Consider the following 26,275-nt stretch of genomic DNA (forward strand, 5'->3'; position numbering starts at 1 on the left):
ATGGCAGTTAGCACCGGAAGTCACACACTGCACCCATCTTAAGCCCCCCCCAAGGCTTTACAATGTTTATCTCATTTAATCTTGTGCCAGACTTGGGAAGAATTGGTGGTGTGTGTGTGTGTGTGTGTGTGTGTGTGTGTGTGTATGTGCTTCCTAGTTAGGGCCATTTTAAACATTGCAGAAAGACAAACTTAGGTTGGCCCCGGTGTGAACCCTAAGCAGGATGGTGGCACTTATTGCTGCTCCATGACATTTACACATTACATTTCGCTGTGTGTCTTAATATGTCTTGCTCTAAATGACTGTAACGTGGAATGGCTCCTTTGGGTGGAAGTGGAGTCCAAGTTCTGTATGTTTTATTACATCATCTGGGTTAGCTGAAACTTAATTATTCTTATGAATTCTAGCTACTTTAAAATTAGATACTTGTCCAAATGCCTTCATAATTATTTCTGCATCTATTTCCGTAGGCAAGCTGGTCATTGGTAGTTGTTTTTTACTTGGCTTTTTCCATAGTCAAGGAGTCCTAATGAAAGCCAGTAGAAGTTCTTTATTTGTCTTAATGGCAGGGATTTGCTTACAACTCTTTCCCCTTCCTCCCCACCCCCACTTCCTTTGAAAGCAAACATCTGCTCCACAAGAAAGATAAGTATCTCTTGGGAACCAGACTGTCCAACCCTGTTTCTTTTTAAAAAAATAAAATTTCTCAAGCCTACAAGGCATTTCTCTTTCTAAAGGACACAAGAGCAGCCTCTCGCTCCCAGAAGGCCATTGATAAATTTGAAGAGGCCAAAGTCTGCTCGACCCAAGAGTGGTGTTCTATGAAAACCTGAATAGGAAGTACACATTATAAGAATTCCTAAAAGTACATTATGAAGCACTGTATTGATGCTGAATTAGCCATCTTTGGTTTAGTGTTCTTACTGGAACAGTGAATTCAGTGTCCAATTTGTCAGGGATTTGCTTTGGAATATGCTGCAGCTGAGCAGGCTCAGTGCCAATGACTCCTTTTAATAGACTAAAGTATCTCTGAGCAGATGCAGAGTGCATTTTTCTCACCACTATCCCTTCCAGTTTGGTGTCATCTGCAAATGTGATAAGCATTTGAACAACAACGGGCCCAGGGACCCCACTTGTCACTTTTTTCCAGGATGAGGAGGAACCATTAATGAGTCCTCTTTGGGTTTGGTTAGTCAACCAGTTACAAATCCACCTCAGTTACCTCGTTTAGCCCACATTTTACCAGCTTCCTCACAAAAATATCATAGGAGAGTTTGTCAGAAGCCTTGCTGAAATCAAGATACACTGAGTCCACAGCATTCTGCTGATCCACCAAGCTTGTAACTGCATTGAAAAGAAAAAAAGAGATTCGCCTGGCTTGACTTGTTTTCGAGAAACCCATGCTGGGTCTTAGTAATCACAGCATCCTTTTCTAGGTGCTCATAGACTTTATTTATCTGTTCTAGGAACTTTCCTGGAATTGATGTAGTTACCTAGGTCTTCTGTTTTCCCCTTTTGAAGATGGGGTTTGAATTCATTTAAACTAGTCTGGTGTTCCCAGGCCATCCCTTTTCCTGAGTTGCAGCTCTCTCCTTGCTTCATTTATGTTGTTTTCACCAGGTTGAGCACTGCATTGCTTTTGGGTGAAGACGGGAAAAGTAGGTGGTGAGCAGCTCTGCCTTCTCTCTGTCACCCAATAGCATTTCTCCATCTTCTCCATTCAAAGGAACCTGCTACAGTTGTACCTTGGTTTTCGAACGGAATCCATTCTGGAAGTCTGTTTTGCTTCCAAAAACATTCGAAAACCAAGGCGCAGCTTCCGATTGGCTGCAGGAGCTTCCTGAACTCAGTCGGAAGCTGCGGAAGCCATGCCAGACGTTCAGCTTCCAAACGTTCACAAACAGAAACACTCACTTATGGGTTTGTGGCGTTCGGAAGCCAAAGCGTCTGAGTACCAAGGCATTTGACAACCAAGGTATGACTGTACTTGCTTGTTCTTCCTCTTGCTTCAAACATAGCTGAAAAAACCTTTTTTATTAGTTTTAACCTCTTTTGCAAGCCTGAGCTCATTCTGCACTTTAGCCTGCCTGACCACTGTTGCCTACTTGTGTATATTCCTCCTTTTTGATTTCCCCTTCCTTCCATTTCTTATATATGCCTTACATTTCAGCTCATCTATAAGCTGCTTATGCGATTTCCAAGTGTGCCCCTCACTTTTCTTTTTTGTTGGAATTGTCTGCATTTATGCTTTCAACATTTAAGAAACTCCTAGCTATTTTGGACTACCTTCTCTTTGAGTATTTCTGACCATGGGATACTGATAACAGGGGACAGAGAAAGGGCAGAACTCCTCAATGCCTTCTTTGCCTAAGTCTTCTCCAAAAAAGAAAACAACGCCCGACCTGAAGAATATGGAGCAGATGATTCAGCAGGGGAAACACAGCCCTGAACAAGTAAGAAGGTAGTACAAGAATACTTGGCTAGTTTAGATGTATTCAAGTGTCCAGGGCCAGATGAACTACATCCAAGAGTATTAAAAAAACTGGCAGAGGTGATTTCAGAACCACTGGCAATAATCTTTGAGAATTCCTGGAGAACAGGCGAGGTTCCAGTAGACTGGAGGAGGGCAAATGTTGTCCCTATTTTCAAAAAGGGGGAAAGAGAGGACCCAAACAATTACCGCCCAGTCAGCCTGACATCAATACCAGGAAAGATTCTAGAGCAGATCATTAAGCAAACGGTCTGTGAGCACCTAGAAAGGAACGCTGTGATCATCAAAAGTCAGCATGGGTTTCTGAAAAATAAGTCATGTCAGACTAATCTGATCTCATTTTTTTGACAAAATGACAAGCCTGGTAGAGGAAGGGAACGCTGTGGATGTAGCCTTGATTTCAGCAAGGCCTTTGACAAGGTGCCCCATGATATTTTTGTAAAGAAGCTAGTAAAATGTGGGCTAGACAATGCTACCATTCAGTGGATTTGTAACTGGCTGACTGACCGAACCCAAAGGGTGCTCATCAATGGCTCCTCTTCATCCTGGAGAGTAGTGACTAGTGGGGTGCCACAGGGTTCTGTCTTGGGCCCAGTCTTATTCAACATCTTTATCAATGACTTGGATGATGGGCTTGAGGGCATCCTGATCAAGTTTGCAGATGACACCAAATTGGGAGGGGTGGCCAGAGGACAGGATCACACTTCAAAATGACCTTAACAGATTAGACAACTGGGCCAAAGCAAACAAGATGAATTTTAACAGGGAGAAATGTAAAGAACTACACTTGGGCAAAAAAGAAAGAAAAGAAAGGCACAAATACAGGATGGGAGACACCTGGCCTGAGAGCAGTACATGTGAAAAGGATCTAGGAGTCTTGGTAGACCACAAACTTGACATGAGTCAACAGTGTGATGCAGCAGCTCAAAAAGCCAATGCAATTCTGGGCTGTATCAACAGGAGTATAGCATCTAGATCAAGGAAAGTAATAGTACCACTGTATTCTGTTCTGGTCAGACCTCACCTGAAGTACTGTGTCCTGTTCTGGGCACCACAGTTCAAGAAGGATACTGACAAGCTGGAACATGTCCAGAGGAGGGCAACCAAAATGGTCAAAGGCCTGGAAATGATGTCTTATGAGGAATGGCTTAGGGAGCTGGGTCTGTTTAGCCTGGAGAAGAGAAGGTTAAGGGGTGATATGATAGAGCCATGTTCAAATATATAAAAGGACGTCATATAGAGAAGGGAGAAAGGTTGTTTTCTGCTATTCCAGAGAAGCAGACACGCATCAATGGATTCAAAGTACAAGAAAGAAGATTCCACCTAAACATTAGGAAGAATTCCCTGACAGTAAGAGCTGTTTGACAGTGGAATTTGCTACCAAGGAGTGTGGTGGAGTCTCCTTCTTTGGAGGTCTTTAAGCAGAGGCTTGACAGCCATATGTCAGGAATGCTTTGATGGTGTTTCCTGCTTGGCAGGGGGTTGGACTGGATGGCCCTTGTTGTCTCTTCCAACTCTATGATTCTAAGTTCTCCAGGCAAACCAATGCAGGCAGGGCTCCAAGAGAATGGACCTAGGCTTGCTTTCCAGCCCCAATTTGTTAATCCATCTTTATGTTTCCCCACATTAGCTACTCTTATTTGTGCCAGTCATTTCCCATAGATTTGTGAGGGCTTCTGTTTACAACATGCACCCTTGCTTTGTTTCCCCTGTTAACTGCACTTACCTCATTTCCTCTGGTCTTTTCACATCATATTATGATTGTTCTCCCTATTTTCCCACTGCAGACAGCTTTGCTCCTAAAGTGGGAAATGAGTAATGGGGGGGACGGGGGACTTCCAAACCAGACAGAAATGCGAATCTTTTTTATTGTTTGTTTTGTTGACATAATTATTTTAGTTTGCGTGCCTCTTAAAAAAGTAAGGACTTTGTGTTGTGTATTGAGTCAAAGGATTTTATATCTGTATTATTTTTGTCTGTATTTGCATTAGGATAAAGTAACTGCCTTTTGGTTCCAGAGGGTACAGCTACTATTGGTTCATTTAAGCTGCTGTATTTGGATCCTCTGTCTTTTTGGTTCCCTCCAAAAGGCAGCACTGTGATTGCCTGATATTGTTCCCTCCAAAATGTATCCCTTTCTAGCTAGTTCCCTGTCCCTATAAATGTAGCCTTCCTGCCCTCACAGTCAGTCTTGTTCACTTTAATAAAGAGCTGTTACTAGAGAACTGTCTCCAGCATGTTATGTCAAGAGAGCTGAAATCACGAACCCCACGTCACAACATTTTGATTTTAACTTTATTTTTAGTGCTTCCATTTCCAGGACTAACCAGGTCTGCAGCACACATGTATACCCTCCAACCTTTTGTGACAAAAATTCAGGGCAACCCACCCACCACCACCTATCTTCACTGACCACTTCCTCGCCTGCCCTCCCTCCCTCCCTCCTCTTACCTTTGCTGTCTTCATCCTCCTGAAGTGGCCTCCATGAGATGCTGCACAACCTAGAGTGGCCTCCAGCAGATCACGGCTTCCAGCAGATCACACCGGGCCATGTGGCTTCGGTAGAGGCTGCACGGCCTAGACTAGAGCGTCCTCCAGGAAGCTTGTGCCAGGCCGCGTTGCGTCAGGTCGCGTTGGTAGCAGAAGCCAGGGCAGCTTCTGTAAATTCGGGATGTCCCAATTAAATTGGGACACTTGTGGCAAATATTACCAGAAGTATTGTAGCAGCAGTGGATTTATTCACAGACTGACTTTTCAAAGATAAGGCATGTGTGTCTGTACAAGTCATCTGTGACTCTCCCATTTGTTAACACACAATTCCCTGGCACTTGGTGATGTGGCTCACTAGCTGCCATTCTTTTTAAATGTCCTTCATGTTCCTCAAAGACCTATGCCAGGTCATACAGTGGCTGAAATTGTGATTGGAAAATCCTAGGTAGGGTTGCCATATTTGATGATGGGCTTGAGGGCATCCTGATCAAGTTTGCAGATGACACCAATTTGGGAGGGGTGGCTAATACCCCAGAGGACAGGATCACACTTCGAAATGACCTTAACAGATTAGACAACTGGGCCAAAGCAAACAAGATGAATTTTAACAGGGAGAAATGTAAAGTACTACACTTGGGCAAAAAGAATGAAAGGCACAAATACAGGATGGGAGACACCTGGCCTGAGAGCAGTACATATGAAAAGGATCTAGGAGTCTTGGTAGACTACAAACTTGACATGAGTCAGCAGTGTGATGCAGCAGCTCAAAAGCCAATGCAATTCTGGGCTGCATCAATAGGAGTATAGCATCTAGATCAAGGGAAGTAATAGTACCACTGTATTCTGCTCTGGTCCGACCTCACCTGGAATACTGTGTCCCGTTCTGGGCGCCACAGTTCAAGAAGGATATTCACAAGCTGGAATGTGTCCAGAGGAGGGCAACCAAAATGGTCAAAGGCCTGGAAACGATGCCTTATGAGGAACAGCTTAGGGAGCTGGGTATGTTTAGCCTGGAGAAGAGAAGGTTAAGGGGTGATATGATAGCCATGTTCAAATATATAAAAAGGATGTCATATAGAGGAGGGAGAAAGGTTGTTTTCTGCTGCTCCAGAGAAGCAGACATGGAGCAATGGATTCAAACTACAAGAAAGAAGATTCCACCTAAACATTAGGAAGAACTTCCTGACAGTAAGAGCTGTTTGACAGTGGAATTTGCTGCCAAGGAGTGTGGTGGAGTCTCCTTCTTTGGAGGTCTTTAAGCGGAGGCTTGACAGGCATATGTCAAGAATACTTTGATGGTGTTTCCTGCTTGGCAGGGGGTTGGACTGGATGGCCCTTGTGGTCTCTTCCAACTCTATGATTCTATGGTTCTATGAAATAAGATTATAGAGGAAGGAAAAGAGATACAGTGGTACCTCTGGATGCGAACAGGATCTGTTCCAGAGCCCAGTTCGCATCCAGAGCAGTACGCAACCCACGTCAGCGCCTCTGCTTTTTCTGTCGGGGTTTCCCTGACATTTTGGCAATTCAACAAAATTCTCCCAACACCATTTGTACATCAGAAAAGCAGGGCATGTCAGGAATTTTCCTGACGAATGGCAAACCTTAGGGGGCATTGTTCTCTCCGCTCCATCCTTCACCTGCTCTTTGCACAGTGAGGATAATACTGAACATAGAGCTGACTGGGTTCTTGTAAAAATTACCAAGGTAATGGATGAAGTGCTATATTATGCTGGAACTACCTGCTATCAACACAAATCACACATGGGCAGACAATTCACCATTTTTTCTTCCCCTGACTTTGAATAGGATAAACTGTGTACTTGGTTTCAGTCTGCAAAGTTTCTGAGTAACAAGTTGTTATGCCTTCTTTTTCACCTCCCTGATGGTGGGAAAGGGGGCAGTAGGGGAGGAAGGGCTGTGGAGATCTCATGAGCACATCAGATGCCTGAGGGGGAAGGGCCATCAGCTCTGCCTCTAACAACATGTGTCCTGTCCCCAAACCTTTATTTGCTTGATTTATCTGTTGGTTTACAACATACATGTTCCCAGGTTCCGCCCCTGAGAATATATTCTCATTGTTTTCCCCCTCAGCTTGCCTTCTCATTTCCACATCCCATTCCCTGACCCTGCTCCAGCCTCTCTCGGGCTGTCCAATCTCCACATCTTATCATTCCCTTGCAGGGGATGATAAGAAGCGTAAGGGGGCGCAGGTGGCGCTGTGGTCTAAACCACTGAGCCTCTTGGGCTTGCTGATCAGAAGCTCGGCGGTTCGAATCCCCACGACAGGGTGAGCACCCGTCTCCCCCCAGCTCCTGCCAACGTACCAGTTCGAAAGCACATCAGTGTAAGTAGGTAAAGTAGATAAATAAGTACCTTGCAGTGGGAAGGTGAATGGTGTATCCGTGCGCGGTCCTCTGTGCTCCAGTAGTGGTTTAGACCTGTTGGCCACATGACCCGGAAAGCTGTCTGTGGACAGACGACAGCTCCCTTGGCCTGAAAAACGAGATGAGTGCCACACCCCATAATTGCCGTTGACTAGACATAACCGATAAATAGGTACTGCTACAGCGGGAAGGTAAACGCCTTTCCGTGTGCTGCTCTGGTTCGCCAGAAGCGGCTTAGTCCTGCTGGCCACATGACCTGGAAGCTGTACGCCGGCTCCCTCGGCCAATAACGTGATATGAGCACGGCAACCCCAGAGTAGAGATGTGAAGGCCCAGAAAAAACCCAGAAAAATTAGGGGGGAAACCGTTTTTTTCTGGTTTTTTTCCTGAAGCCTTCCCCCCCCCCCCAAAAAAATTGAAAAAATAAAAAATAGATCATGTAATGTTTTATTTTAACATGAAGAATAAAATATTTTAAGATAAGTGGTTCAAATATTTTATAAATCATTTAAAGAAATATGTATGGTACCAAATTATTCTAATTTCTGTGAGGACAAGCAAGTCCTAGGTTACAAACTGAACTCTCCAATGCAAGAACAAGATACATTTCTTCCTTTAGGAGGTGCTGTTGTCACCAGAAAAGAAAAAGGTTTCAGTTTCGTTTTTGCATGCATGTATACCACATGCATTGGTTCTGGCCTCAAAGCACTGGAAGAAAATAGAGCAACAAAAAGGGCCTGAAAGTATTTGTGCTGTTGTGACAATCAGAGAAGTGTTATGAAAGAAAAACAGAAATGAAAATATTTTAAACATTAAATGCTGTAAAACAGTCTTTAAAAAGTGAAATAAACTAATTTAAGCATATAGTAGCACCTAAAGTGGTTGACAGACCACACACATCAGTGTGAGGAAATACATAAGGTCTCATGGGCAAAACATGGGAGGTGGAGTAAGCATGTTGCATAGCAAACAGTGATGAATGGCAAGTTAAATTTCAGTTCCTGTTTGGCTACACTATATTTTTAATATGCTAGTTGTGGAAATTTTATGCCCATTAAAATTGTCCATAGTTATATTTTATGTTTCTAAAGTAACAGAATGACTTTCAATTTGGAAAAGAAAAAAGAAGTGCTAGTGTAGCATTTTTTTAATTTTTCCAAAAATTTCCGCTGCCGCCCCCCCAAAACGGTTTTTTTCTGAGCTTCAAAATTTCTGGAAATTTTACATCTCTATCCCAGAGTCGGTCACGACTGGACCTAATGGTCAGGGGTCCCTTTACCTTTACCTTAGACATAACCATAGGGATGCGGGTGGCGCTGCGGTCTAAACCACTCAGCCTCTTGGGTTTGCCAATCAGAAGGTCGGCGGGTCGAATCCCTGCGATGGGGTGAGCTGCTGTTGCTCGGTCCCGGCTCCTGCCAACCTAGCAGTTCGAAAGCATGTCAAAGTGCAAGTAGATAAATAGGTACCGCTCTGTCGGGAAGGTAAACGGCGTTTCCGTGCGCTGCTCTTGTTTCGCCAGAAGCGGCTTAGTTAGTCATGCTGGTCACATGACCCAGAAGCTGTACGCTGACTCCCTCAGCCAGTAAAGCAAGATGAGCACCACAACCCCAGAGTCGTCCATGACTGGACCTAACAGTCAGGGGTGCCTTTAGACATAATCGTACAGGGTCCTTTACCTTTTACTTTTTACCTCAGTTTAGTTTTCCACATCAAGCCAAGGTATGCATTGCTTCTGGTGGTCCCCAATGAAGAAACAATTCTGGGTGCACTGAAAGGGTGATCATGTTCCAGAAAGGGCAGGACTTTGATAACTCTAAAGTTGGGCCACAGTCTGTGTGCATAGGATCCCCTGCTAGAGGTGGCGTGGTTAACTTGTGTGGCCCTCCTCATATTGTTGGACTACAGCTCCTATCACCCCTGGGTCATGCCTAGGGCTCTGACTCCTTGTTCTCAGGTCATGGATTCAGAAGATATGTCAGACTTGGAGGAGAATGTGCCCTCTGAGACACTTTGACATGCCTGCCTCTTCAGGAATCCCAGCACTAGAGGAGCCCATGATGGCAGCCCTTGTACAGTCAGAAGAAGTTCATGGACTTCCACTTCCTCTGCTCCACTGGGGTCAGTGGCTCTGAAACAGGCTGGATAGATTGCCTTAAAAAAGAAGTTTGACTCATCAGAATTGGGGCTAGCTGTTCAAAGGAAGCCGTCAATGGGCTGCCTGTCAGCTGTGGACTTCCCCTCCTTGCTTAAAATGGTTCTACTCCTTTGGCTTCAGGTTTCTGTAAGGAGCATCTGCTTCAGTTTCCATACCTATCTGGGGGGTGTTAAATGCTCTCGTAGAGCTGTGTCAATTAAAGAGACATCTGGCACATTAATTCAGATGGCTATTGTTAAAATTAGCACTTTAATTAAGAAGCTTGAACTTTATTATGATCGTTTAGCAAGTAGATTGCTACGGAAATTTCCAGCACTTGTTACTACATTTTAATCTTTGTTGTTGTTGTTGTTTAGTCGTTTAGTCGTGTCCGACTCTTCGTGACCCCATGGACCATAGCACGCCAGGCACTCCTGTCTTCCACTGCCTCCCGTCAAACTCATGTTCGTAGCTTCGAGAACACTGTCCAACCATCTTGTCCTCTGTCGTCCCCTTCTCCTAGTGCCCTCAATCTTTCCCAACATCAGGGTCTTTTCCAAGGATTCTTCTCTTCTCATGAGGTGGCCAAAGTATTGGAGCCTCAGCTTCACGATCTGTCCTTCCAGGGAGCACTCAGGGCTGATTTCCTTAAGAATAGATAGGTTTGATCTTCTAGCAATCCATGGGACTCTCAAGAGTCTCCTCCAGCACCATAATTCAAAAGCATCAATTCTTTGGCGATCAGCCTTCTTTATGGTCCAGCTCTCACTTCCATACATCACTACTGGGAAAACCATAGCTTTAACTATACGGACCTTTGTCGGCAAGGTGATGTCTCTGCTTTTTAAGATGCTGTCTAGGTTTGTCATTGCTTTTCTCCCAAGAAGCAGGCGTCTTTTAATTTCGTGACTGCTGTCACCATCTGCAGTGATCAAGGAGCCCAAGAAAGTAAAATCTCTCACTGCCTCCATTTCTTCCCCTTCTATTTGCCAGGAGGTGATGGGACCAGTGGCCATGATCTTGGTTTTTTTGATGTTGAGCTTCAGACCATATTTTGCGCTCTCCTCTTTCACCCTCATTAAAAGGTTCTTTAATTCCTCCTCACTTTCTGCCATCAAGGTTGTGTCATCTGCATATCTGAGGTTGTTGATATTTCTTCCGGCAATCTTAATTCCTGCTTGGGATTCATCTAGTCCAGCCTTTCGCATGATGAATTCTGCATATAAGTTAAATAAGCAGGGAGACAATATACAACCTTGTCGTACTCCTTTCCCAATTTTGAACCAATCAGTTGTTCCACATCCAGTTCTAACTGTAGCTTCTTGTCCCACATAGAGATTTCTCAGGAGACAGATGAGGTGATCAGGCACTCCCATTTCTTTAAGAACTTGCCATAGTTTGCTGTGGTCGACACAGTCAAAGGCTTTTGCATAGTCAATGAAGCAGAAGTAGACGTTTTTCTGGAACTCTCTAGCTTTCTCCATAATCCAGCGCATGTTTGCTATTTGGTCTCTGGTTCCTCTGCCCAGAGGAATTTTAATCTTTAGCGATACTTAATTCAGTTGAATGTAATGGAATCAATTTACATTGGAATATTTGGACAGAACTGCTTTGGAAAATCACACCTAAGGCTTTCCCTTAACTTTGCTTTTCCTTTTTTAACATTCTGGTGAACTCCGGGACTCATTATGGTGTCACAAGCTCCAAGTGGAATATTTCTAACAGATCTGAAGGTCTTGGTGCTGGTTATTATCTGATTTTATTTAGCAGATCCGAAAACTGTTTCCCTTCAGGCTCTTTCTGTACTACTTTGCAGTACAGCCAACACCCAACCAGGGGAAAGTGTTTCCTAGAGACCTGAACACATCATGCCAAATCAAATTACAATATCTGTGGCTTTTGTCATACAGTTATAGCTAAATATTTCTGGCAGGTAGAAGTGCCCTTTCCTGATGGGAAGCGGGAAGGGCTGTAGCTCCTTTGGATCCCCCCGGACATCTCCAAGCAGTGCTGGGGAAAATGGTCGCCTGAAGTGCTGGAGAGATGCTGCCCCTCAGGGCAGGCCATACTGAACTAGGCAGACAACAGCTTCCTAAATTTATATTCATCATATCTTATTTGAAGGCGGAGAGGGTGAGGGCAATATGCTTTAACAAAGTTTCAGATAACATATTGGTCCCATTCACACGCAACAGTAAATATTTGGTTTATATTACATCAGGGCTGGGAACTCATAATTTATTTCACTCAAGCAAACTGCAGTTGGGAAGCCAAGAACAAACATTGGCTTTACCTTGTGGCTTGTTAGGAGCAAAACAAATCACTGAACTGGGTTTGGATATAATGTTAAGCCAGGAATCATTGTTTTTTGCTCCCACCTGCATTGCAGCAAGAGCAAAGAGGAAGCCACGTGTGTGTTTGTGGTACGCCATTAAGCATGGAATCAGCTGGGAATCCTCCAGGCAAGCAGATTCTGAGCCATGCTTGAGATTCCCAGAGGGGGGCGGGGTGGATGGTGTAGAGTGTATGGGCACAAGCAGGTCCAGTTGTAGAGGAAAATGCTGACTGGAATGTCAGGTCCCTGGAGGAAGACTATTTATAGCAAAAGAGTCTCACCACCAGACCTCACTATACACTTTGCACAATCATGCCCAGACCTCACTATACACTTTGCACAATCAGATATCCAAACAGCCAGAGTTTGCCCCCTTCCTTCCTTCCTTCCTTCCTTCCTTCCTTCCTTCCTTCCTTCCTTCCTTCCTTCCTTCCTTCCTTCCTTCCTTCCTGAGCTTTGCTGGTTCGGAGCAGCCATTTTAGGGCAGAAACCATGTAGGGCAGAAACCAGCATTTCCTTTATCTCTCTTTTGTTGGCTGGCTGCAACTATTTCAGGAAGAAACCATGGAGGGAGGCAGGAGAGAGCTTGGACAAATCATGGATTAGAAATGTTCCCATAGGAATCATAGAAATAGTTGACTCTTTGTGTGAATACTTGACTAATGAACAATTTCCAAGGAACGCATTGTGTTAGGGTAGTGGGACCATGTGCAGAGTCCAAATACTATTCTCCCTCTGGTCCCAGAGAGCCATTTGGATAAGCAAGTTCATTAGGTAAACATTTTGCAGCTTTAGCTGCACAAGTACCTTTTGCACTTGCTACAGTTCTCTGAAAAGAGCAGACACTGGGCAAATGCAATCCCCCACATAACATTTTATGCACATTGTACATATATCCTTTACATAAGTAAGCACTGAAATCAAGGAGACAAGCTAATAATGAGTTTCTCTTGAAATCAATAGCAGTTTCATTTCTATCCAATTGTTTATGATTAATTTTGTTTATTATTAGTGTACTTCTGATAATTTTGGAATAATGGATCTCTAATAGCTACTCTTTTCCCTTCTAGTTAACAGTCTACTGACAATTGGATTAGCAGGTAAGAGGTCTAATCTGCATTTTTCTGTTTGCTCTTGTTCCTGATGTCTCTTTTAAAGTATTGATTTCTTGTGCCTTCACAGGGCTTTTCTGATTATGTGCTGAATTATCAGCTGGTAAAGAAAGGTGGCAAACTGATTATATTTCAGGGTGGCAAGCTTGTAGCTTTTTCATATACACTCGAAATATTTGCAAGAGCTGCTTTAGAAACACAATTTCCCCCCTACCTGGAGAGGTACCATGTGTGAAGTCTTTATTTTTTCTATGAGTACTGCGACTGGGAATTTGACGTGTATCTCCGTATGCAAAGGAAAAAGGAAAAAGCCAACCATACTTCACAAATGAGGGTTTACACATTTCATCCTGTACAGATTTAATATGAAGCGGCCACAATGATGGGATGGATTGGTGCCATACTCATAAGCAGGTCTTCTTGCATAGAGCTGGAATGGCAAGGTTGGCCTTTGCTTATATGTTCTCTCTTGCACATTCACAAAGAATGATCTGGATTGTTGCATATGCTGAAGCAAATGTCACTCAACAGTGACAAAAATATAGCATCATACTATAAAATAAGGGGTCTGATCCTGTTGCTTTTAATGCCTGAATAGGGCAAAACAGTGACTTGAATCCCAGGCAGGGGTGCCGACTTGCCCCCAACATTGAGGGGGTGCAGTCATGTGATGCTGCCCGGTGTGCGCTGGGTGGAGGCTATCTTTGCTTCACTCGTCTAAGCTGCAGTTCGGCTCCTGGGCTCCCAGACTGCAGCTGGGAGCAGCAAGATTGCCCTCTGCGCTTGTCCCAGTCACCTCTTGACTCCTGGGCTGCTGGCCGGAGGCTGGGATGTGCAGAGGGCACCTGGCGGTGGCAGGAAACAATAACCCCCTCAATATTGGGGTGTGTGTGTGCTGTTGGGATATTTGTACACCAAGCTCTCAAGCTTGGTGTGAGGGGTGGTGTGATTTGTGTGTCTGAGTTTCCGTGAGAAAGAAAGTGTGTGTTATCTGCCTTTCTCCCATGTGATGTTTTTTACTGTATTTTACTTTCACTTCTGTCTCTTAATGTGACTGGTAGCAAAATGTTGAGCTCCAGTTTTACTTTGTATATAGCCTTTAAATAAAGTAGTTATGACTCTACTTTATGGCTCTCTTTATCTGTGTGTGCTGTCCTTCAACTCCACGGAGGACAGTCGCATATTACATCGGCGTGCCTGGGGGCAGACTCACCGCTAGCCCTCAGCCGAAATGCTAACATATGGTAGCAGAGGATGGTTCCCAAAACATCGGACTTCTGCCTGATTTCAAGCTGGAGAAGGTGGCCAGATGTAGCATTCCTGTTTTCGGGGGAGAAAATGCAAAGCTACGCCACTTCCTACTGAAAAGGAGTCAGCTGGACGGGGGCCATGAAACCTCAAAGATAAGCTTGCTGCTAAAGTTTGCCTGAAGATTTAATTGCTGGCTGTCAAACAGCAGCAGCTCTTTTAGCCGCAATGGGGAAAGAGCAGAAGCAATATACTTCCACAAGCTACCCCACCACCACCCTTATGACTGTAAAATTGACATGATCCCAGGGGCTAAATTACCCTCAGGCAAATTGTACTCAATGTCAGATGCGGAAATGGAGTCGTTGAAGGAGTTCATCGACAAGAACCTGCAACGCGGGTTTATTAGGGAGTCAAAGGCAGCCGGGGGGGGGGAGGGTGTCCCTGTATTATTTGTGGACAAGCAGGGGACTGAACAGCGCCCCTTTGGTGGTTGATTACAGGGTCCTGAATGCCATCACAAAGCCCACAGCGTACCCTCTGCCTTGCATTGACGACCTGGAAAGGGTGCGGAAGGGCAACCTGATTAGGATCAGGAAGGGGGATGAATGGAAGACCACAATGTTCATGCCTCTGGGCAGTTTCGATTATCTCGTTATGCCCTTTAGTTTACAAAGTGGAATGCATTGTTTCCAAGCCTTTATGCATCACGTGATGGGACCCCTCCTGTACAAGAACTGTGTATGTTTCCTGGATGACATTCTCATCTATTCCCAGAACAAGAAAGAACACGTGCAACATGTCCAGCAGGTGCTGCAGAAGCTATTGGAGCATCAGTTGCATGCAAAGTTGGAGAAGTGCCAGTTCCACGCCAAGGAAGTGGAATTTCTGGGATACCGCCTGTCCGGTAAGGACAACAGGCCATGGACAACAGCAAGGTGTGAGCAGTCCTAAACTGGCAGAGCCCCAGAACCAAGAAGGATGTCCAAAGATTCATCGGTTTCTCCAATTTCTACCGGAAATTTATCAAGAACTTTGCGCAGTTGCCAGCACCTATCACAGACTGCTTGAGGGGAAAGAAACCTTTCCACTGGACAGCAGAAGCACAGCAGGCATTTGAGAAACTGAAGTGGGTGTTCACTTCAGAGGAGCAGCTAGTCCACATAGACCCCCAAAAGCCCATCAGGGTGGAGACTGATGCATCTGACCATGCAGTGGGGGCGATTCTGTTGCAGCGGGGCGGGGACTGGCGACCTTGCACTTTCTTCTCCAGGAAGCTCAACAAATTGGAACAGAACTACACGATTTGGGATAAGGAGCTTTTGGCCATACAGTCTGCATTCCGCCAGTGGAAGCACTTCCTGGTGGGAGCACAACAGCAAATTTGGGTTTGCACAGATCACAAGAACCTGGAATATTGGCGAACTGCCTGAATTCTAAATCAGAGACAAATCAGATGGGTGGAGTTCTTCGCTGGCTTCAACTTCTGGATCGAACACGTTCCGGGGGAGCAGAACGTGAGAGCCAACGCTCTATCCAGGAAACCAGAGTACCTGCAGGACGAAGGTCCACCGAAGGCAAGGGAGGTGTTCCGGCTGGAACAATGGGTCTGCAGAGCCATGCTGCTTCAGAACTCTGAACTATTGACACTGACCCAAGCAAGAAAGAAACTGGCAGCCTTGCAGAAGGGGGAGGGGTTGGACAAAGGTTTTGAGAAGAAGGGGGGCTTGTTGTATTACAGGGGAGTGCTGTATGTCCCAGGGGAGGGGCTAAGAGCAGAAGTCCTCAGGCAAGCCCATGACAACTCCACAGCTGGGCACTTTGGCAGGCACAAGACCATGCATCTGGTCACCAGGGAGTTTTGTGGCCCAAGCTGCAACAGGATGTGCTAGAATATGTCAGAGGGTGTGTCAAAGGGCTAAGGGGCAGAGGATGGCACCAGCAGGGCTCTTAGAACCTCTGTCAACCCCCAGTAGGCCATGTCCATCGACTTCATCACTGATTTACCTCTATCTCATAAGAAGACAGCAATTTTGGTAGTGGTAGATTTGCTCACGAAAATGTCTCACTTTGTAGCTTGTTCCAAGGCAATCTTGGCAGAAGAAACGGCTAGGCTGTTTGTAGAACACGTGTTTAAGCTGCATGGGATGCCTTTACGTGTCATAAGCGATAGGGGAAGTCAGTTAAACGATCCCCGTGGGCCGCTTTTTGCCCATGGGTTTTAGGTTGCCTACCCCTGTTTTATATCCCCATATAAATGATTTATGAGGGTGGTGTTCGTTTACCCTCTGTGAGGGACAGGGGATATCGCGAAGTCCCTCCCCTCCTGAGTTCAAGCCCATCCCCGAGCACAGGGGAAAGCAGAGAGAGTTCCGATTCCAATGGGGAAGCAGGAAGTCGTGTCCGAGGCTCAGGCAAGGTAGAGGAGCCAGGGTCCCAGGTGGGACAGGAAGGGGCGAATAAGGGGGGAGACCCATCCCCCCAACTCCGGAATTACGCAGAAAGAGGAGGGGAAAGAGGATGGGTCTGCCAAAGCTTTTGTGTTGGAGAAAGACGCGCCAAAAGCCATTCGGAGGTTCTGGAACCGACTGACCACATCACTCCGTGTAAATAGCAATGACTTCAGCACTGTAAATACGCAGCACCAATAAAAGAATAAAATGCAGAGCTGCGTAGCGTCGTTACTCTGAAGTAGCCCACTCCGGCCACTGTGACAGCAACCTCCGAATCCTTTTTTGGGCTACTTTGGAGTTGCCGGGATGAGCGTGTCAGAGGCGGAGAGATGGCGGCAGATCGCGGAGAAAGCCCAGCAAGAACTGCAGCAGCTGTCGCTGCAGGCGCAGGGGGAATTGAAGGCAGCTAAAGAAGAGACTAAGAAGGTACAGGACGACCGGCTACAACTTGCGGAACAGGTGAGAGCGCTACAGGAAAGAGAGCAGGAATTAAGGGCGGTGGCGGTAGACCTCCAAAACAAGCTGGATGCAGAGAAAAACAAGGCGGGAGGGGCACCCCAAGTCCAAGTGCTGCCAGGAAGGAGAGCCGGGACCCTAGTAAGCAAGTTCAATGGAGACCCGAGGGAATATCAGGGCTTTGAGACTGAGATTGTGTATGCTCTTGAGCTGCACCACGATGAGTTCCCTGATGATGAGCACAGGGTAGCGTTTATTGTGGAGCACCTTACCGGGGCAGCCAGGGAGTGGCTAAGACCGTTAATCGCAACAAAGAATCCTTGCATGAAGAATGTCAAACTATTTCTAGAAGGTTTGAAAACGATGTATTCGTCCGATAGTCATATGGACCAGACTAAGGAGGAACTTCATAATTTACGCCAAGGAAATATGACAGTTCGCGCGTATTGGGCGAAATTCACCATGCTGGTGCACAGATTGGGGTGGGAACTGGAGTCACCCCCAATGCAAGCGGCGTTCTACTTGGGGTTGCATGAGGAGGTGAAGGATGAGCTCTCGAGAGGTCCAAAGCCCAGTAATATGGATCAGCTGAGCAAAGCGGCTCTGGCGGTGGGGGTGAGACAGGAATCCCGGTGGAGCGACAAGCAAGCAACGCGCGCAAAGCGGGCTTGGTTCCCACGGTCGCAGGAGAAGCCACTCCCCCAACAACCCTTTCAAGCCACGCCTGGGGCCAGCCAGGACCAGGAACCCATGCAGATTGATAGCGCGCGCGCGCGGGCTTTTCAAACCCCAGCGGCGCCAAGACGCAAGGAGGGAAGGGGTGGGAATTGCTTTCTCTGCAACTCCCCCCAGCATCTCGTCAGAGACTGCCCACATCGCAGGGAGTGGCAAGGAAAGGCGGGAACGGTTGTGCCCTCCCCCACTGACGCAGCACCACAGCAGGGAAACGGAAAAGCCTGGCTGCAGGAGACAAGGGGCAGCAGCCAGGCACAGTCAGCAGACAACAGCCCCAGCCCACCCACCCGCACAGAGAGGAGCAGAGCCAGCCCACCCCTCCCAGAGCAGGAGTGGTTCTAGAAGTGACGCTCACGCTCCCAAATGGCTATCCCCTGACGGTCCTCGCCCTAATTGACAGTGGGGCGTCAGCGAACTTCTTCTCGAGAACCTTTGCAGTAGAGCACCAGATCCAGCTTCTGCAGCTGGATTTTCCTCTGCACGTGGCGACCATTGACGGCAGAGAGCTGCTGGGAGGGGCCATCACTCATCAACCCCCCCCCCATGAAAATGACGGTGGGAAGGCACTCAGAGACACTGGCATTCAACGTCACCACCATCTCAGACCCCCCCATCGTCTTGGGCATGAGCTGGCTGGCGCGCCACGACCCCTCCATCAGTTGGCACCAGAGATGCATCACTTTTGGATCGGACTTTTGCCTGGAACATTGCATGCAGCACCAACCAGGGGAGGGGCCTCCGATAGCCACGGTGGCCACCATGCACGTCAAAGGGGGTGAGGCGATACCCAAGCCGTACTGGGACCTGCAGGAGGTCTTCAGCGAAGCGGAGTCCGACCACCTACCCCCACACAGGCCTTTTGACTGCCAGATCAACCTGGTGCCAGGGGCAACTATACCCCCAGCCAAGCTGTACGCCATGTCAGACCAGGAACTGGAGGATCTGCGCGCTTTCATCGACAAGAACCTCAAGCGGGGGTTCATCAGAGAAAGCAAGGCAGCAGGGGGCAGCCCAGTCTTCTGGGTGGACAAGAAAGACACGCAACAGCGCCGTCTTGTGGTGGATTTTAGACGGCTGAATTCAGTGACAGAGCCAGTGGCTTTCCCCATGCCCAGAGTGGATGATCTCCTGACAGCGGCACGCAGGGGCAAGATTTTCACCAAGCTAGACCTGAGGGGGGCGTACAACTTGATCAGGATCCGGGAAGGCGATGAATGGAAAACCACGATGTTCACGCCTCTGGGCTCTTTTGAATATCTGGTGATGCCCTTCGGGTTGCAAGGGGGCTCAGCATGCTTCCAGGCCTTCATGCACCACGTCCTGGGGTCCCTCCTCTTCAGGAAATGCTTGGTCTTCCTGGATGACATCCTTATCTATTCCGATGACCCAGTGCAGCATGTGAAAGATGTCAGGGAGGTGTTGCAGCGCCTGAAGGAGAACCACCTGTATGTGAAGCTGGAGAAGTGCAAGTTTCACACCAAGGAGGTGGACTTCCTGGGCTACAAGCTGTCAGACAAGGGGCTGGCGATGGACAAGGACAAGGTGCAGGCCATCCTGGACTGGCACAGCCCCAGGACGCGCAAAGATGCCCAACGCCTACTAGGCTTCGCCAACTTCTACAGGAAGTTCATCAAGAACTTCTCTCGCGTTACGGCTCCCATCACTGACTGCCTGAGAGGCAAGCAGAAGTTCAGGTGGACACCAGAGGCGCAAGCAGCGTTCGAAAGCCTCAAGAGGGTGTTCGCCTCAGACCAGAACCTGTTCCACGTGGTTCAGGACGCGCCCCTACGCGTGGAGACAGATGCTTCTGATAAAGCTGTGGGCGCCATTTTGTTGCAACTGGACGCCAACAGAGAGTGGAGACCCTGTGCCTTCTTCTCCAGGAAGTTGACCCAGCCAGAGCGAAACTACACGGTGTTTGATCGGGAACTTCTTGCGATCCACGCTGCGTTCCAGCACTGGAGACACTTCCTGGTGGGCGCCAAGCACCCCATCCAGGTGTGCACAGACCACAAGAACCTGGAGTTCTGGAGAACTGCCAGGGTGCTCAACCAGCGGCAGATACGGTGGGCAGAGTTCTTCTCGAACTTCAACTTCTCCATACACTACATCCCGGGAGAGCAGAATGTCAGGGCGGATGCCCTCTCCCGCAAGCCAGAGTACATGGAGGAGGAGGCGCCACCGGCACCCAGGCACATTTCCCCCCCGTCAGCATGGTCCTGCGGAGCAGCAGTGGTGAGCGAGGCGGAACTCACAGCACTGACGGCAGCGGATGAATTTGCCAACCGCATCTTCAGAGAACTGAGAGGGGGGGGGAGCAGGCAAAAGACTTTGCAGAACGCAGGGGGCTGCTTTTCTACAAGGGTGCACTGTACCTGCCCACCACCCAGCTTAGACGTACGGTCCTCAAGCAGATGCACGACAACCCAACGGCGGGTCATTTTGGGAGGGACAAAACCGCTCACCTAGTCATGAGACACTTCTGGTGGCCAGGGGTGCGGGAAGATGTTCGAGACTATGTACGGGGCTGTGACACCTGCCAGCGGGCAAAGGTGGTCAGAGCAGCGCCACCGGGATTGCTGGAGCCCTTAGCCACGCCACACAGGCCGTGGGAAGTGGTGTCCATGGACTTCATCACAGATCTGCCTTCTTCCAGGGGCAAGACCGCAGTGTTGGTGGTGGTGGACCTCATGTCCAAAATGTGCCACTTTATACCGTGTGCCAGGGCGGTCTCTGCAGAAGAGACAGCCAAACTGTTTGTGGATCACGTATTCAGACTGCATGGATTACCTTTAAGGGTTATTTCGGATCGTGGCCGCCAATTTGTTTCCAGGTTCTGGCGGCGGCTCATGAACCTCCTGCAGGTGGAGGTCAGCTTGTCGACGGCTAGACACCCGCAGACCAATGGACAGGCGGAGAGGGTCAACGCCATTCTGCAGCAGTACCTGAGATGCTACGTCAGCCAGCGGCAAACGGACTGGGTGGATCGCCTGCCACTGGCAGAATTTGCCTACAACAATGCGGTGCACGTCTCCACAGGGGTGTCGCCCTTTAAGGCCAATTACGGGCGCGACCTCAGATCTTTCCCAGAGAGGGAGGGGGAGGAGGAGGAGGAGGGCCCACAGGCTGAGGATTGGGCAGAGGAACTGGAGACGGTGCACCAGCAGCTCAGAGAACACTTGGAGAGAGCCAAGGAAGCGTACAAGAAGGGGGCAGATCGCCACAGGCGACCGGGGGAGGTCATTAGGGTGGGGGACAAAGTTTGGTTGTCCTCGGAGGGCCTTCCCATCAGAGGGAGGTGCAAAAAGCTGGCGCCCAGAAGGTTGGGCCCCTTCACGGTCACGCAACAGGTCAACCCGGTGGCATACAGGCTGGCACTGCCAGAGGACATGAGGGTGCACCCAGTGTTTCATAGATCGCTGCTGTCGCCGTACAGGGAAAGCAGCAGGCTCCGAGGCAGCGAACAAACCCCTGAGGGAGGGGGGGAGAGAGAAGGCAGGGAGCAACTCAATGAGGCCACGGCCATCCTGGACTCAAGGAGGGGGGTGGGGGGCCTGGAGTACCTCATGGCATGGGAGGATGCTCCACCGTCCCAGAATGAATGGGTCCCAGCCACTCAGATACAGGAGGAATTCCTGGTAGAAGAATTTCACGCCCTCTTTCCCCATAGACCCAAGCCCTGGCACATGGAAAGGGAGGGGGAGGGGGAGGAAGCACGGGAGAGCAGTTCACCATGGCGCTGGGAAGCGGAGTTTGAGGAACCAGAGGATGAGGTATGGGTGTCACCGAGATCCACCCAGTCAGAGGAAGGAGCAGATTGGCAGAACATTTTTACCCCTACCAGCTCTGACGCCACGGACTTTTTGGGATTCCCGTCCTCCCAGGCGGAAGGGGGGGGGCTCGCAGGACTGGGGGGAGGTGTTCACACCAACGGGCTCGGAAGGCACTGAGTTCTTAGGCTTCCAGTCGTCACCGACACCTGGGGGGGACCTGGGGAGGGGTGAAGGAGAGCTTGGGAGGGGGGTGGATGTGAGGGACAGGGGATATCGCGAAGTCCCTCCCCTCCTGAGTTCAAGCCCATCCCCGAGCACAGGGGAAAGCAGAGAGAGTTCCGATTCCAATGGGGAAGCAGGAAGTCGTGTCCGAGGCTCAGGCAAGGTAGAGGAGCCAGGGTCCCAGGTGGGACAGGAAGGGGCGAATAAGGGGGGAGACCCATCCCCCCAACTCCGGAATTACGCAGAAAGAGGAGGGGAAAGAGGATGGGTCTGCCAAAGCTTTTGTGTTGGAGAAAGACGCGCCAAAAGCCATTCGGAGGTTCTGGAACCGACTGACCACATCACTCCGTGTAAATAGCAATGACTTCAGCACTGTAAATACGCAGCACCAATAAAAGAATAAAATGCAGAGCTGCGTAGCGTCGTTACTCTGAAGTAGCCCACTCCGGCCACTGTGACACCCTCCATCAAAAGAAAACCTGACAGTATCAATTCTTTGTTTGGATGAAGTAGATCCCAAGAAAACCACATAAATAAGAAGAGTAGAAGAAGAGTTTGGATTTGATATCCCGCTTTATCACTACCCGAAGGAGTCTCAAAGCAGCTAACAATCTCCTTTCCCCTCCTCCCCCACAACACATAAAATACTTAGGCGAAGTTATCAAGCATGACACCATTTGCAAGTTAAGAACCCATGTTCTTCCTGAGACCTTCCTTTTTCCAGTAAAATTATACCGCTGCACAGATGTCATGCAAGTCTATATTATCCCACACTGTAAAGTACAAAAAAACCTAAACAAATGATATGTGGGGTTTATATGATCCCACAGACTTTCAAGCATAAACCACACATTTATTTATATTTTTATTTATATTTTTTGCAGGCACAAGTTGCACAGTGTGCAGTAATTATGAGTTGTGAACTCACAGACCTTTCATCCATTGCACACATTACTGGAGCAGCCTGTGCACAACCACCACGTTTTACAACTGCTGAGTAGGACAGGCAAAATGGCATTGCTGTGATTTGGGATCAATATGCCAACTGCAGAGCTGATGCTCTTGCCTTTTCTTTGTGCCAGTGGCTGCTTCCTTTGAAGTTCCATTCAAACTATCTATGTGACTAGATCAGTGATGGGCAACCTTTTGAGCTTGGCATGTCACAATTCGCCAAAAAAACCGAGCATAACTCGGGTGGTGTGTCACTTCGAGAAAAAAACAATGATTTCGTGATATTTATAGTTTAAATAACAAAAATGTATAATTGTAATATATAACTGTATTTAATAAACCAAAAACTAATTTAATAAACCAAAACAAAATCAAAAACCACTTATTTATCACAAAGTGCCCAGAGTTGTTGAGCTTTTTGGGGGGAGCTGCTGACCAAAGTTTTGGAGGTTTTTTGGGGGTGTGCAAAAATTGCTTTGCTTTTTGGGGGGGATAGAGAACAGAAATAAATGATGAATAATACTTTCGCTGGAACTACGGTAACACACAGCACCGACATAGTCTGCCAAAGCGCCAAAAAACCAGCACAGAATGGGTTAAAAAATGAATGCTGTTACACTCAATCATAGTCTGCCAAAGTGCCAGAAAAAAAGCACAGAAAGGGTTAAAAACCAATCTCTGGCTACCAGCAACAAGAACAACAAAAAAGGATCCGGGTTTTAATAGCGGAGACAAGCTGTAGTGGAGACAAGCTCTAGCAGAGACAAGCTGTAGGAGGAGTGGGAGAACAAATGGGGGGGGGGGAGACAACAACAACAGCGCGAATGGGCCGGTGGGGCGCGTGCCAGCAGTGAGGGCTCTGCGTGTCACGTCTGACACGCGTGTCATAGGTTCGCCATCACTGGACTAGATCCTGGGTTAGATCAGCTCTAGACCTAGACCTAACTAGGAAGTAATGTCTTTTGAGATGTTAATGCAATTGTGCACTTTTTCTGTTTCCAGCCAACATAGGCGTTTAATCATCAGGCAGTATACTGCCATGGCCTCCACATACATTTCCAAATGCCACATTCAGTTTTATTTTAGCAAAGAATGTGGGAGCTGGCTTGTAGTCTGGCAATCTTTCTAAATGTAAAACTGGGTCCACTGACTTAAATATGAATTGACCTTGTTATAGACCCATCTAATCCAGCATCCTGTTCTTACAGTGACCAACCAGACAGGGAAGCATGTCCAATAGTGCTGTCTAATAGTGCAACTCTGCCAGCAACTCTGCTAGATGTTTCCTGGTCTGCTGCTTAAGATCCTTTAACTGGAGATGCTGGGGACTTGTGTACACACAAAATTTGCTCCATCTCTGTGATGTGATTTCTGTCAAGGGAATAAATGATGCCACAGAAGCCTTTATTTGATCATGTCCAAATCAGCTCTGAGACATAAAGTAGGCAAAATGATCCTTTTAAAAATTGGTTTATCTTTTTCACAAAAAAAAAACACCGATTCATTTATAAATTGGTTTATCTTCTTTTGATCTGTGTTTTCAATCTGTTTAGTCTCATACCTCTCTTCAGAGAGAGATTGAGAAATCATTAATGCTTCCTTGTTGGTTTTAAAAGATCCTTTCTTTTTGTTCTAGGTGCACAACAAGGGGTTATCTGCAATGAATCCCTCATGTTACAAAACCTGCCTTTGTGTGGGAAATCTTTTCAAGAGATGATGCACAAAGTGGACTCTGCAAAATGGTGCAATCTAACAGAATTTATCCTGTAAGTTTCATCTCTCTCTCTCTCATTGGTGGGTGTGTAGAGACTATGAATAACTGTTTTAGACTTTTTAAAGCATGTGTGGCCAACCAGTAGCATGGATGCCCCAACTGGAACAGGCAACAAGAATATGTGGCACTTCTGGACAAAGGCAGGAGGAGCCAAAGGCATGACCATGGCATAGTGAGACTGACTCCTTTGTCCTGCTTTTCTGGTTTCCTCATCTATAGGAAACTGTGGGAGCTTGGTGAAACCAAGCTTGATTAAAAAATAAAAATCTAAGGCTCTTTTATACCAGGCTGCCTAAAATACCAGTATTTATTCTGGCATTTGCAGTAGTTTAGTATCTATAGTGTTTATGCCCAAAGAAACTTGTTTTAAATGAGAAAGCCTTGAAAATGGATTTAATTTTTCCATTCCGTAATTTCCTTCTGATATTGTAGCAGATCTTTGCATCTTAGAGAGAATTGTTTTCTAGCTACCGTGTCCTGTATGTCTAGTGTGAACTTATTTTACCCACATCACAACACAGAAACCTGGTTTCATAAAGCCCCCTGTGAGCAAGCCACCATAAACTCACAAGCTTCCTGGCTTGTGCCTGGCTTAGTCAGGCACCTGAATGAATCCCGCTCCCCTGCTCCTTCCATTCATTGTGCACCCTCATCTTTCTCTGTCAGCAGAGCGAGGAGCAAAGGCTCTGCAACTTCTCTTTGCAGCAACTTCCTCAGTTCTCCTGATGCCAGAAGAAGCAAGGTGCTCTGGAAAGATGTGCTGAGGGGGTTGGGAAGGATCCCTTGGTCTCTCTTGTGTAACAACACAAGAAAGCAATTTTTAAAATCTTTTAAAGTGGTCTGATCAAGGTCTCCCAAAGTGAGCTTCATGCTGAGCCCTGTGATTCCGAGTCAAATTCAAGCAAAAATGGCGGTTTTTGTCCAGCAAATTACAGGTGCTGTTTGTTTCTTCGGACGGTACTTCATTTGCGTTTGCAGCATGACTTGTGCTGTCAGTCTCTGTTTTTCAAGGAGAGCTTGGCTGATGAACACTCTGGACTAATGTATAGATGTGACAGGCATTGGTTGTAAATGCTTCTGCAGAGAAGTTTGAATATTTTCGCTGCATTCAGATGATTGCCTCTCCACCTCACCTCAGTTGAACTTTGGTTGTGTGGAGAAAACAGAGCACAATTGTTGCTCATCATGCACCTGCAGTCAGCACATTCTTCTCCTGTCAGCAGAGAGAGGAATAGAGTTATGCAACTACCTCTCTGCTTTTTAAGACTTGACATACAGTGCATAGTAAACTCAGGAATTCACCACAAGATGTAGTGATGGCCACAGACTTGGACAGCTTTAGAAAAGGATTAGGCAAATTTGCAGAGGATGGGGCTCTCAGTGGCTACTAGTCCTGGTGGCTCTATTTCTCCCAGTGTCAGAGGCTGTATGCCTCTGCATCCCAATTGCTGTGGGTCCTGCGTAGAGGAGGGCATGGTTTAGGGGCTTCCCAGAGGCATCTGGCTGGCCACTGAGAGAGACAGACGTTGGACAAGGTAGGCCTTTGGTCTGATCCAGCAGAGTTTTTATGCTTTAATTCTGTTTCCCTGCTCCAACTGAAGATGTTTAGACAATGCTGTAAAAGCATCTTCTGTTTGCTGAAGACCAGCCTTTAAAAATTGTCAGAGAATGGCACACTTGGGCAGCTGTGCTGTATTTTCTGATCATTTCA

The 26,275-nt window shown here is 47.3% G+C and overlaps 1 protein-coding gene across 2 annotated transcripts in view; it reads left to right on the forward strand.

Annotated features, from left to right (window-relative positions):
• Positions 1 to 26,275, forward strand: part of RAMP3 (receptor activity modifying protein 3) — a 71,156-nt gene that overhangs the window by 1,957 nt on the left and 42,924 nt on the right. For both annotated transcript variants that reach the window (XM_035102416.3, XM_088674843.1), the window contains exons 2-3: positions 12,911 to 12,940; positions 24,427 to 24,556. In XM_035102416.3, the coding sequence (XP_034958307.1) occupies positions 12,911 to 12,940; positions 24,427 to 24,556 (160 nt within the window). The remainder of the gene's footprint in view (positions 1 to 12,910; positions 12,941 to 24,426; positions 24,557 to 26,275) is intronic.

Source organism: Zootoca vivipara, chromosome 7 (assembly GCF_965207765.1).
Source record: "Zootoca vivipara chromosome 7, rZooViv2.hap1.1, whole genome shotgun sequence".
NCBI lineage: Eukaryota > Metazoa > Chordata > Lepidosauria > Squamata > Lacertidae > Zootoca > Zootoca vivipara.